General features: G+C 41.4%; 1 protein-coding gene and 1 long non-coding RNA gene across 3 annotated transcripts in view; both read right to left on the bottom strand.

Moving 5' to 3' along the window:
- Positions 1-564: 564 nt before the first annotated feature.
- On the bottom strand, positions 565-2,452 carry LOC116357011 (uncharacterized). Its single transcript, XR_004205310.1, has 6 exons — positions 1,761-2,452; positions 1,578-1,669; positions 1,389-1,449; positions 1,186-1,293; positions 1,038-1,081; positions 565-891 (listed from the first exon to the last, which is right to left on the bottom strand). It is a non-coding gene; the product is annotated as an uncharacterized LOC116357011 (long non-coding RNA).
- Positions 2,453-10,499: 8,047 nt separating this feature from the next.
- kdm5bb (lysine demethylase 5Bb) overlaps positions 10,500-14,418 on the bottom strand; it is a 35,509-nt gene continuing 31,590 nt past the window's right edge. The window contains exons 27-28 of one of the 2 annotated variants that reach the window (XM_020458930.2): positions 14,146-14,409; positions 10,500-13,913 (exon numbers count right to left, since the gene is read on the bottom strand). In XM_020458930.2, coding sequence (XP_020314519.1) covers positions 13,785-13,913; positions 14,146-14,409 — 393 coding nt within the window. In that variant the 3' untranslated portion in view covers positions 10,500-13,784. The remainder of the gene's footprint in view (positions 13,914-14,145; positions 14,410-14,418) is intronic. The other variant, XM_020458931.2, reaches the window with a different exon arrangement.

Here is a 14,418-nt window from a genome sequence, read left to right as displayed (position 1 = left end):
TGCACGGTGTTGGGCTGTAAGCACAACCCCCACCTGTGGACGTACCACCCTCATGGAGTCTGTTTCTGACCGTTTGAGCAGACACATGCACATTTGTGGCCTGTTGGAGGTCATTTTGCAGGGCTCTGGCAGTGCTCCTCCTGCTCCTCCTTGCACAAAGGCGGAGGTAGCGGTCCTGCTGCTGAGTTGTTGCCCTCTTACGGCCCCCTCCACGTCTCCTGATGTACTGGCCTGTCTCCTGGTAGCGCCTCCATGCTCTGGACACTACGCTGACAGACACAGCAAACCTTCTTGCCACAGATCGCATTGATGTGCCATCCTGGATGAGCTGCACTACCTGAGCCACTTGTGTGGGTTGTAGACTCCGTCTCATGCTACCACTAGAGTGAAAGCACCGCCAGCATTCAAAAGTGACCAAAACATCAACCAGGAAGCATAGGAACTGAGAAGTGGTCTGTGGTCACCACCTGCAGAACCACTCCAGAACCACTCCTAAGTGGACAGTTTGATTTCACAGAAGTGTGATTGACTTGGAGTTACATTGTGTTGTTTAAGTGTTCCCTTTTATTTTTTTGAGCAGTGTATGTATATATATACACACAAAACAATAGCAATATTTATTGCCAACCCAAAGCTTCTAGATACTGTACATATGTACACTATCAACAGCTTGCAGTGTTGTGAGAATGCCCTGTATAAACTAAAGACTTGTGACTCTCACTGAGGTCCTTGTAGCTTTAGTGTCAGGAGAGAGTAGAGAGCATTGTCATCTATTTTCAGTGGGGGTTCTCCTAAATGTGCGGTGCAGTACAAGTCACTGTCTTCCTGGGGAAGAATGTTGGAGCTTTTCATAATTATCTCATCATACACATGACAAGTGTCCTCTTCACCCTGAGAGAGAGGAAGAGAACAAGAGAGAGCGGGAATTGGGTAGAGTTTATTTGTTGACCGAGTTGGTGCAGAATGACGGCTGTCTGATGAGGACATGCAAAATCTTATTCAAACTATGATAAAGCATAAACCAAGATCCAATTCACCTGTGCAATGGCTACAGGATCTGATACTGTGGATGCTGGAAATGCTGAGGGACACAAATTAGAGGCTTCAACATATCATAAACAAATAATATTATAGTACCTGCATTATATGTAGGTAAGATATCAAAGAAAGGGAACTTGGTCTTACTCAGTGAGCACAGCATTGATCGTTTTCTGAAGAATACACAAAGTGCAATCACAGTGCAACACATCAACAGTCCGACAGCTCCCACAACAACATGCACACGTACAAAACCTAAAGGAAAGAAAGAGAATCATTCAACAAAATCTCAATCAAACCCATTTTCCAGTGTTTTTAGAACAAAATAGAGTAGCCTAAAGTTAAATTACCTGTGCTGTCAATCACAATCGATGAGGATGTTGGTGCGACATCCCAATCTGCAACAGGTAACTTTTTGCATGGCACCATTAAAGTGACATAACAAAAGCATACAGAAGATAAATGGAACATTTATTAGAATAAATAAAAAAATTGTACAATAGGAGCTTATTTTTTAAGCTATTTAAAGTTATATCAACCTGTGTAAATGTGGGGACCTCTGGGGACACATATCTGTTTGTTTGTGTGGTGTCCTTCCTATCAGGTGTAAACAGTGAAGTGACCAATGGAGCTGTGGGTAGAAACAGTAGAGGGTAGACCGAGTATGATTTTTGTGCATTTAAAGACAATCAAATGGGATAAAAACAAAACAATATGCGTACCTTTACTCACAGAGACATCTACTTTTGTTAAAACATCTCTTCCCCACTGATCAAGTCCACAATAGTAAAGTCCAGAGTCCTGTAATTTCAGGTTTTTGATGGTGGCAATGAAAGTATGTCCATGGACATTGTCATACACAGAAAATCTTCCTACTGTGACAAATGTGTCCGCTTTCACACTTCTGATGAGAATGTCACTGTAGGAACAGGGGTGGCGACACAAATATTTGGGCTTATATTGATATCCATCTGGATATGAACACTTAATGTCTAAAGATCCACCTTCCTTTCCATGCCCTCCAATTTTGCTCCTTTTTGCATAACAGCTTAAAACTTGATAAAAGAGAAGACAATGTTATTCTTTATCATAATAACAAATAATAGTTGAAATGTGAAATGAACAAAAACTTTGTGGAATTGTTTGGCAGAAGTATATTCTATAGAATTTGCACTATGCAGGAGTCTCTTTCACAAAGAAAATCATCAACAACAAAAATGGTCTGCAATTGTAATCAACAACAACAAATCAACAGCAACAAAAATGGTTTGTGTTAAAACTCACCTGGCAAGTAAAGGAGAATCATCAGATAGAATTTCATGTTTAAATGTTTTTCTTATTTCACCACAGATCCCGTTTTCTCTCAAATGATCCTACTGTCACTATATCAGTCTCTACCCAGCAGCATCACTTGCAGTGGCTTTGGGCTGTTTTTGCCTTATTACAGGAAGTGAAAAAATAAACTGATTGCAATATTTCAGGAAGGAAGTGCTACAGACAAATGCTACTTTTGTTAAATCAAAAGCCTATGAGGCAGACGGAGACATCAAAGACAGACGAAATATCCCATAATTGTTCATCTGGAGGAATTAAATGACCTGGTTATTAGCTATTAGATGCACTCTCGAAACCAGACATATGAATGTGTTTTGTTTGGTTCTGTAAATACATTTTAGAATTTGCACTTGAACACAACAGGTAACACCTGTGGCCTGACCTGTCAACCTCAGTACTTTACTGTCCTCTACTAGTAGTTAAAAAATCTTTACATGTCTTGGTATATTTTCATGTCATAAAACATCTGTATGATACAGTATGTACCCTTCATAGGTCAATTCTAAACAACACAACATTCTCAAAAGCATTCTCAAAATATATTCCCTCCCTCTCAGGACACAATCTATCACAGTGAAATGTTTGCAAAGGTCAAGGGGTCTCCTGCCATCTATGGGGAAGTCCCTCATACTTTCATGTTGTAAGCAACTGCCATCCCGAAAGACAACTAATAGCGATTAACTGCTATTATATTACACATTGACCAGATTAAGAACCTACGCACACTTCAGAAACAAGTTGTGTGTTGCATACTAGCTATGTGTTTGGTTAAATGTTTTATTTAGCTATACTGAACAAGAATATAAACGCAACATGGAAAGTGTTGGTCTAATGTTTCATGAGCTGAAATAAAAGATCCCAGAACTTTTTCCATATGCACAAAAAGCATACTTCTCTCAAAAGTTGTGCAGAAATGAGTTTATATCACTGTTAGTGAGCCTTTCTCATTTGCCAAGATAATCCATCCACCTGACAGATGTGGCATATCAAGAGGCTGATGAAACAGCATGATAATTACACAGGTGCACCTTGTGCTGGGAACAATAAAAGGACACCCTAAAATGTGCAGTTTGTCACACAACTCTCTCGACCTTGTCCTCTTCTGAGTCCGTAGGGGAGTTGCAGCGATGGGACAAGACTAACTACCAATTGGATATCAAAATTAAGGAGAAAAGGGGGTAATAAAAATTTAAAAATTAATTGTTGCATGTTGGGTTTATAGTTTTGTTATGTATATAATATCCTTTAATCGTGACACTGGAAAATGATCTTTAAAAAAACATTTTAAAATGTCTTTGTTCATTCCTCTTACGGCTACTTAACCGTCTAAAAATACAAAAAATATGGTGACTTGCAATGTGTAAGCCTTTCCTTTCAGTTGTTTTCCCCTTTGAACTTTTCTGTTTCCGCTGTGCAACTCCCCCATACTCCCCACCTCTTAGCTGGACAAAGCCTCACATGAAAGAGCAGAACATCCAACTGACCATCATCCAGTCATGAAAAAATAATTAGAAATGATTCTTACGTCATACTGTGTCTTCAATGCAATGACCAAATATGAACATCTAAGGAGAAAATGAGGGAGAGATTCAACTGAGGGAGACGGAAGTCAACAGGCCTAACAGTGTAGCCTAAGGTGGTTTCACCAACACCACCTTCTGACTCACAGTACCCACTGCATTAGATATCTCTCCATATCTCAGCAGCAACAACGGAAGCAAGGCTTCACCCCAGGTACTACTATAAGACAAATGCAGTTCTGTTTCTGTATCAAGTCCAACTTCTTCTTCCTGTGATCCCCTGCCCATTACTGAAGCAGCTCTGGAACAACAAGATTTAGATTAGATTTATTCACCGATATTCTTCCTGACTGTAAATTCAAGGGAAATGCTGGCTTTATATATATATATATATACAGTGCCTTGCGAAAGTATTCGGCCCCCTTGAACTTTGCGACCTTTTGCCACATTTCAGGCTTCAAACATAAAGATATAAAACTGTATTTTCTGTGAAGAATCAACAACAAGTGGGACACAATCATGAAGTGGAACGACATTTATTGGATATTTCAAACTTTTTTAACAAATCAAAAACTGAAAAATTGGGCGTGCAAAATTATTCAGCCCCTTTACTTTCAGTGCAGCAAACTCTCTCCAGAAGTTCAGTGAGGATTTCTGAATGATCCAATGTTGACCTAAATGACTAATGATGATAAATACAATCCACCTGTGTGTAATCAAGTCTCCGTATAAATGCACCTGCACTGTGATAGTCTCAGAGGTCCGTTAAAAGCGCAGAGAGCATCATGAAGAACAAGGAACACACCAGGCAGGTCCGAGATATTGTTGTGAAGAAGTTTAAAGCCGGATTTGGATACAAAAAGATTTCCCAAGCTTTAAACATCCCAAGGAGCACTGTGCAAGCGATAATATTGAAATGGAAGGAGTATCAGACCACTGCAAATCTACCAAGACCTGGCCGTCCCTCTAAACTTTCAGCTCATACAAGGAGAAGACTGATCAGAGATGCAGCCAAGAGGCCCATGATCACTCTGGATGAACTGCAGAGATCTACAGCTGAGGTGGGAGACTCTGTCCATAGGACAACAATCAGTCATATATTGCACAAATCTGGCCTTTATGGAAGAGTGGCAAGAAGAAAGCCATTTCTTAAAGATATCCATAAAAGGTGTTGTTTAAAGTTTGCCACAAGCCACCTGGGAGACACACCAAACATGTGGAAGAAGGTGCTCTGGTCAGATGAAACCAAAATTGAACTTTTTGGCAACAATGCAAAACGTTATGTTTGGCATAAAAGCAACACAGCTCATCACCCTGAACACACCATCCCCACTGTCAAACATGGTGGTGGCAGCATCATGGTTTGGGCCTGCTTTTCTTCAGCAGGGACAGGGAAGATGGTTAAAATGGATGGGAAGATGGATGGAGCCAAATACAGGACCATTCTGGAAGAAAACCTGATGGAGTCTGCAAAATACCTGAGACTGGGACGGAGATTTGTCTTCCAACAAGACAATGATCCAAAACATAAAGCAAAATCTACAATGGAATGGTTCAAAAATAAACATATCCAGGTGTTAGAATGGCCAAGTCAAAGTCCAGACCTGAATCCAATCGAGAATCTGTGGAAAGAACTGAAAACTGCTGTTCACAAATGCTCTCCATCCAACCTCACTGAGCTCGAGCTGTTTTGCAAGGAGGAATGGGAAAAAATGTCGGTCTCTCGATGTGCAAAACTGATAGAGACATACCCCAAGCGACTTTACAGCTGTAATCGCAGAAAAAGGTGGCGCTACAAAGTATTAACTTAAAGGGGCTGAATAATTTTGCACGCCCAATTTTTCAGTTTTTGATTTGTTATAAAAGTTTGAAATATCCAATAAATGTCATTCCACTTCATGATTGTGTCCCACTTGTTGTTGATTCTTCACAAAAAAATACAGTTTTATATCTTTATGTTTGAAGCCTGAAATGTGGCAAAAGGTTGCAAAGTTCAAGGGGGCCGAATACTTTCGCAAGGCACTGTGTGTGTGTGTGTGTATATATATATATATATATATATATATACACACAGTATTTGATACACTGCCGATTTTGCAGGTTTTCCTACTTAAAAAAAATTACAGACCTCTATATTCTTTGTATCATAGGTACACTCAACTGTGAGAGACGAATTGTATGATTTTTAAGTGATTAATTTGCATTTTATTGCATGACATAAGTATTTGATACATCAGAAAAGCAGAACTTAATATTTGGTACAGAAACCTTTGTTTGCAATTACAGAGATCATACGCTGCAAGTCAATGTTCCGACTCAGGATGTCGTTCATGGTCATCCTTGGGCCGGCCAGCTCAAAGCCGTAGCCCAGCTTCATCAACCTGGTGTTGTTTCTCAACGCATTGGCCATCTCCGTCTCTGTCTTGTCTCCACAGATGTGCCGCTGGTTGTGGAAGCGCAGCTCAGTGACGGTTATATTTTTCTCTAAGGCATGTACTACGGCCAAAATTCCCTTGCCAGTGAGGTGGTTGGAGTCAAGGATTACGCTGGTCAGAGACGTGTTGTTCCGCAGAGTTCCGGCAATGGCATAAGCCTCATGGTCGTCAGCCCAGGTGTTGGCTAAAGCAAACATCTTGACGTGTGTTGCGTTGTAGTGCTTCTGCAAATTGGATGAGAGTGTGGGTCTTGATGACATCTGAGTTGTTGACATTGAGCTCCGTCATTAAAGTGTAATCTTTTCTGACCTGCTCAAGGAGCTCATCAAACATGCTGGCCTCCTCGTCTCCCACCATGACTTCACCAGCCAGGAGTTCATCCCTACTGCTGTTCTCTAGGTTTACATTGTTGACCTTACTGTATTTACTAGGATTCCTTTCTGTCTCCTTTTCACTGTCTCTCTGTCTTATCCTGGACACTACTTGGTTTCCTAAGGGATTGGGTGTTTTCTCTCTCTTTGTCCTTCTCATTATTCCTCTTTTTCTTTGTCTCAGTACCTCTGAGTTATTTTTGCTTTTCCTCTACTTTAGAGAACATTCCTCTTATCTTGCTATCCTTCATTTTTTGAGAGTTCTCTTTCTCCTTACTATCGTCTTTCTCAGCTTGCCCTCGAAGCTTTGAAATCAGGTCCTTGGTTTTAGAGTCTGTCTTTGTTCTGTTTTTTTCCTCCTTTTCTTTCATACCCTCTTTTTTTGTTTGCAATTTTGAGATAAGGTGAAGTTTTTTTTTACTACACTTGTCCTTTTTGTCCTTTACTTTAACCTGTACTTCACTGCTATTTTCAACAATCTTATCTTCCTTTTTTTTCACTGTCTTTGTCCTTATCTCCTCCTAACCTACTATGTGCTCTTTCCTCATTTTCCTCTCTACTCCCTCCCTCACCCTTCAAGTTCTTGCTCTCTGGTTTTTCCTCTTTGTCCTTGGATATGTCCTCCTTAGTGGTCTCCACAGCAGAGAAGTTTAGGTCTATGACATCCTGGTCATCCGGGTCATCTGACTTGAAGTAGAAGAAACTAGCACAGCTCTTCCCCATCTTCTTCAGGCGTTCCTATTTCACTCTGTCAGTTGTTGGCTCCTTAAGTATAAAGCATTTAAGAAAAGATAGTTGCATGAATCATACAAGTATGAAATGCAGTATGAGATTAATCATTATTTAATAATGTACTGTATGTTCATTTCATATATTTTCTGAATGCTTCTGGAATGTCCATAAGTTAGGACACAGCCTATGTAAAACCTATGAAACTTTGCCTCTACGAGCACCCTCTGTAAAACTGTATATCTTGCATATAGCAATCAGGATTTTTTTCATCCCTTACAGGGCGATGCGTCGGTAGGGATCTGCGAGCCACTGTGTAAGTAACTCTGGCAGATGTTTCCTTAAAAGGCAGTATGGGTCAGAGCGTTCTGCTCTGGAATATCATTCGTCTTAGAATTGGAACCAGCATTAACCAGACTCATTATTCCATGAGCCTGTATTTTACCTTGTTCATCAAAACCTTCTCCAGATCTCAAGGGGCTTTGTGAAAACAAGACGACATGCAAACACCCTACAGATGGCCAAGTACAGCTTTGTAGGATGGAAATTCAGTATTGATAACTATACTACTGCTACATAATTGGTTAACATTTGAATACAGTGTGAATCACATATCCTGCTATTTATACATGTTCTCTTTATGGCTCAGGGGTTCATTTGTTAAGGATTTAAAAAGAAAAAAAATGGGGCTGCCTAGCAACTCCTCAGACTTATGATGCCCCAGTGTGTAGGTGACATTTTGCCCGTTCACAAGACCTCTCTATAGTCTCTATACACGCAGCTGTTTCAACATGGCTCACGATTCCTTACTTGCAACCTGTTGGAGCCTTTATCCAACAGCCGAGTGTCAACATACTCTGGGTCTCTAAAGATAAAGAGAAGCTTAGACAGTGAGCTTATTAATCATTAGGATATTATTGTATCATCTGAAAAAATAAACTTAATTTACAAAATAGGACACTGGTATCGTCACAGTCAAGATCTGAGACTTGTGTAATATGTCATATTTATATTTTACTCTAATACAATTGCTCAGAGAAAGATTTTGATGAACATGTCATTTTTTTCTCATACAAATAGGTAGGGTTCAAAATGACTGTTTTCAATGCCTTTCACCTTGCGAGGATAACGGCACTGAGCCTTTAAAAAATGTTTTATGAGTTGGGAGGGATCTTAGACCATTCCTCCATACAGAATCCTTTCCAGATCATTGATATTAGTCTGCACTCTTCAATTCAACCCACAGGTTTTCAATGGGGTTCAAGTCCGGAGACTGATAGCAATTGCAAAAATTTGATTTTGTAGCCAATTAACAATTTCTGAGGATTTTGAATGTGTGCTTGGGGTTATTGTCTTGTTGGAAGATCTACTTGCGGCCAAATTTCAGCCTCCTGGTCGAGGCAACCAGGTGTTGGGCAAAAAATGTCCTGGTACTGGGTAAAGTTCATGATGCTGTTGACCTTAACAAGGACCAGTGGATACAAAATAGCCCCATAACATCAAAGACCCACCACTATATTTGACATTAGGTATGGGGTTCTTTTCTGCTTATGCACTCTCATTTTGACACCAAACCCACCACTGGTGTGCTTGGCCAAGGATCTGGAAGGATTCTGTATGGAGGAATGGCCTAAGATCCCTCCCAATGTGTTCTCAAACTCATTTTAGGAAAAGGTTCAGTGCAGTTACCTTCACAAGGTGAGGTATTGAAAACAGCAGTGTCAATAATTTTGACCCCTACCTTTTTGAGAAAAACAAAATAAGCTAAAATGTTCTTCTCTAAGCAATTTAATTAGTATAAAATATAATTCCCCCTTTTGGGGGGTTGCGTACAATACAGCTCAGTATTTCAATTAACTATTTTATAGTCATTTTTGCTAATCTTAGCAAGGGTGTCAATCATTTTGGGACCCCACTGTATGTCTGTATTCCTATTTCTGTCAAACGCCAAACAATTATAGATTTTTATCCAGTAGACACTAACAGCAGCTATATTTGAAGTTAGTGGGTGAAATATTGCCCACAAAAGTATTCATCATCCCTGGTCTTGAATCCTGAAATTACTACACAATGTCTGGAATCCAGGGTTGACAGGGTGGAGGGTCCTGATATACTTGGGCACTTGAATAAGGTGTCAAATTGGTAGGCCAACTTAAAGTACTCAATTGACAGCTGTTCATACATCTAGGATACACTATTACTACTGTAATAACACCATTTCAGAGTTCAACCAGCAAAAACAACTTCTAACAATTGTATTTTTTATTGGTTACAAGCTGTCCTTTACGCAAAACTAACGACATTGGCATCATACCTCAAAGGACAGCTCCCTTTGAATGAGTGTCTTGGTTAAGCGCTCACAGTAGTCAAGCTTGTCTGTCTGGTTCCTCTGCCGGAGCCCGACTGGCACAGATGGATCCGGGTCAATAACGGTCAGTTCGCGCTGCAGCTCTTCCACCTCGGCGGATGTCAGAGCTGCTAACAGTTTGTCAATATCGTAATCATCCTCGCTCTCCACGGGGCATTGATTCTGCACTTTCCACATTATTTCCCACGAAAATGTCCTGTTACGCAAACCGGTGCGTAATTGGTACGTCCGGTCTCCAAAAGTCCTTTGATAATAATAGTTGTATTGGAACACTAATCTCAGGTTCATTGACCTCTCCAGTCTCTCTTTGAAATGGTATTTTAGTGCAATTGAAATAGTTTGGACAAGGAGATGGTACTGACCTATCAGGAGGACTGCCTGTGCCGCTCAATGCCCAATTTGAGATCAGCGCACTGGAGCTGGACTGGATCCATTTGACAACACAAGGAAAAATGCAAATTGATAGCTATTAAATCATCTATATTTTGTATGGGGCTATTATAAGTTTGTGCATGATGTCATCAAGAGATTTATACTTTTGTAGCCTATTATGGCCATTTAATTCAAGGTTCTTTTGACTAACACTAATAATCCTTATGCATTCATCACGCAAGAAACCTGCTTATAGGATAGTGGTACAACACACGTGTTGATATTACGACACCTAGTGGACCAAATTAAAAGATGAAAACCGTCCCTTTGATATTAGGAGAAAATGTTTTTATTCCACAATATAAACTGCAATGTCTCAAACTACCTCTCTCCATTCCTTTCCAAAGTAACCCACACAAGCACATACACTACATGACCAAAAGTATGTGGACAACTGCTCGTCAAACATCTCACTCCAAAATCATGGGCATTAATATGGAGTTGGTCCCCCCCTTACTGCTATCACAACCCCCACTCTTCTAGGAAGGCTTTCGACTAGGATGTTGGAACATTGCTGTAGGGACTTGCTTCCATTCAGCCACAAGAGCATTAGTGAGGTCGGGCACTGATGTTGGCCGATTAAGCCTGGCTCATAGTCAGTGCACCAATTCATCCAAAAGGTGTTCGATGGGGTTGAGGTCAGGGCTCTGTGCAGGCCAGTCAAGTTCTTCCACGCGATTTCGACAAACAATTTCAGAATGGACCTCGCTTTGTGCACGGGGGCATTGTCATGCTGAAACAGGAAAGGACCTTCCCCAAACTGTTTCCACAAAGTTGAATGCACAGAATTGTCCAGAATGTCATAGTATGCTGTAGCGTTAAGATTTCCCTTCACTGGAACTAAGGGGCCTAGCCCGAACCATGAAAAACAACCCTAGACCATTATTCCTCAACCAAAATAAACAGTTGGCACTATGCATTTGGGATCGGTAGCATTCTCCTGGCATCAGCCAAACCCATATGTCAGTCAGACTGCCAGATGGTGAAGTGTGATTCATCACTCCAGAGCAATGTGTTTCCACTGCTCCAGAGTCCAATGGCGGTGAGCTTCACACCACTCCAGTTGACGCTTAGCATAGAGCATGGTGATCTTAGGTTTGTGTGCGGCTGCTCAGCCATGGAGACCCATTTCATGAAGCTCCCAACCAACAGTTATTGTGCTGACGTTGCTTCCAGAAGCAGTTTTGAACCCTGTCGCGAATGACGCAGCCGAGTACCGACAATTTTGACACACTATGTGCTTCAACGGTACCTTTCTGTGAGCTTGTATGGTCTACCACTTCACAGCTGAGCTGTTGTTGCTCCTAGATGTTTCCACTTCACAAGAACAGCACTTACAGTTGACCGGGGCAACTGTAAGTGGAAATTTCATGGCTGTGTGCTCGATTTTATACAACTGTCAGGAACGGGAGTGGCTGAAATAGCCAAATCCACTAATTTGAAGGTGTCCACATACTTCTGTATATAAAAGGGCCTTCGGAAAGTATTCAGACCCCTAGACTTTTTCCATGTTTTGTTAGGTTACAACCTTATTAATATATATATATATATAAATAAATAAATACAAATTCTACACAAAAATATCACATTTATATAAGTATTCAAACCCTTTACTCAGTACTTTGTTGAAGCACCTTTGGCAGCAATTACAGCCTCGAGCCGCCTTGGGTATGACACTAGAAGCTTGGCACACCTGTATTTGGAGAGTTTCTTTCATTCTTCTCTGCAGATCCTCTCAAGCTCTGTCAGGTTGGATGGAGAGCGTTTCTGCACAGCTATTTTCAGGTCTCTCCAGAGATGTTCGATCGGGTTCAAGTACGGGCCACTCAAGGACATTGAGACTTGTTCCGAAGCCAGTCCTGCATTGAACCTTCGCCCCAGAGCAGGTTTTCATCAAGGATCTCCGTACTTTGCTCCGTTCATCTTTCCCTTCAGTCCCTGCCGCTGAAAACCATCCCCACAGCATGATGCTGCCACCACCATGCTTCACCGCAGGGATAGTGCCAGGTTTCCTCCAGATGTGACGCTTGGCATTCAGGCCAAAGAGTTCAACTTGGTTTCATTAGACCAGAGAATCTGGTTTCTCATGGTCAGAGTCTTTAGGTGCCTTTTAACAAACTCCCAAGCGGGCTGTCATGTACCTTTTACTGAGGAGTGGCTTCCATCTGGTCACTCTACCATAAAAGGCCTGATTTGGTGGAGTGCTTTAAAGATGGTTGTCATTCTGGAAGGTTCTCCCATCTTCACGAGGAACTCTGGAGTTCTGACAGAGTGACCATCGGGTTATTGGTCACCTCCCTAACCAAGACCCTTCTCCCTCGTTTGCTCAGTTTGGCCGGGCGGCCAGCTCTAGGTAGTCTCGTGGTGGGTCCAAACTTCTTCCATTTAGGAATGATGGAGCCCACTGTGTTCTTGGGGACCTTCAAATGCTGCATACATTCTATGGTACCCTTCTCCAGACCTGTGCCGCCACAATCCTGTCTCAGAGCTCTACGGACAATTCCTTCGACCTCATGACTTGGTTTTTGCTCTGTCAACTGTGGAAGCTTATACAGACCTGTGTGCCTTTCCAAATCATGTCCAATCATTTGAATTTACCACAGGTAGACTGCAATCAAGTTGTAGAAACATCAAGGATGATCAATGGAAACAGGATGCACCGGAGCTCAATTTCAAGTCTCATAGCAAAGGGTCTTAAGTCTTGTATTTTTTAATACATTTGCTAAAATCTCCCAAAACAGGTTTTTGCTTTGTCATTATGTGGTATTGTGTGTAGATTTTAGGATTTGTATTTATTTAACCCATTTTAGAATAAGGCTATAATGTAACAAAATGTGGATAAAGTCAAGGGGTTTGAATACTTTCCAAAGGCACTGTATAGTGTATGTGGCAGTTGATCCAGTTCCTTCTGTCTGCTACATTGCTAGTCTACAACTGTAACTTACCCCAGTCGATACGCTTTCTGTTCTGTACATCAACCCATTGCTGAAGCATCAACACGTAGTTCCAGAGGAGACCAATCCATTGAATTCAATTGAGACAAACATTATTGCTCAGATAAATAAACTTAGTCTATTGATATAAGTCAGTATGATGGAAGTACTAAGTATTGGGTTTCCCAGAAAATACAGTTCTCTCCATCACATGATTTATTACGGGGAAGGAGGGGGACCTTAACCATCTGTCTCAGGTTTTGCATGCAAGGAAGTTCAATATACCCTTGGATCTTTTCAGAGTGCCTTATTGTTTGACTCCTTTGCACCACCCATTCTATGGAAACCCATGCAGCACACTGACTCCACATCATGTCACAACCACAAACAGTTCAAAGGAGGAAAGAAAAATATGTCAAAAATACAAAAAAAGTAACAAACAGTATAGTTCTTGACAACAACCCAATAAAGAGAAGGAGATAGCACCGTTGTCACAAAGGGGATGAGGACAAGGGAGGGCTAGGTCTGTGAAATCCTGACTTGTGTGGCCAGGTTGCTAACGGAGTAGGCCGAGAACCGTCAGACTTTCCTTCCAAAACTCCATCCATTCTCTCCTCAAATCCTCAGCGGCCATCGCTTATTGTACAGCTGACACACACATAGTCCTCTTTCTCAGCCAACTCGGCTGTCACACCCACACAGACCTGGTGGAACCACTGGTTACAGCTGCCGTCACACTGGACCCAGTCCACCTGAAATAAGTCAAAAACACCAAATAAAGAAAACTCAAGTGACATAAGACAGACAAGGAACTGAACATTCAGTACATTTGACAATTTCTACTACTAACAAACTGCTAGGCATTCTGTCCCTCTCTCCTTTATTTGAACTCCAACACTAGCAGCCAGTCAATCAGGTTTTTCGAAATTAATAAAATATTGCTCATTATTTCATATTTTTTTATCAGTGAGTGATTTATTTGACCTCATCTCCTTCTGGCTGCTGGCATCCCTCTGCTGGACACATGGCCATCTCCTCTTCAGAGTCGTCTGACTGGGAGAAGTCGGAACGAGGAGATGAGGAGGTTGAGGCTGCCCTGCGTTCCAGGTTCTTCTCCTTGTTCATTTTCTGTCTCTTGTTTTGGAGCTTCTTGGCCTTGCCCCTGCGCTCTGTCTCCAGAGCCTCCCTCTCCAGGCGTCGCTTGGCCTTCTTCTCTGCTCCGTTAACTACTTCCTTTTTCAGGCCATCCTGAAGAGA

The sequence above is a fragment of the Oncorhynchus kisutch genome, linkage group LG24, assembly GCF_002021735.2.
Source record: "Oncorhynchus kisutch isolate 150728-3 linkage group LG24, Okis_V2, whole genome shotgun sequence".
Classification (NCBI taxonomy): Eukaryota; Metazoa; Chordata; class Actinopteri; order Salmoniformes; family Salmonidae; genus Oncorhynchus; species Oncorhynchus kisutch.
The sequence above is the reverse complement of the archived record's forward strand: the minus strand, read 5'-3'. Positions and strand labels throughout refer to the sequence as shown.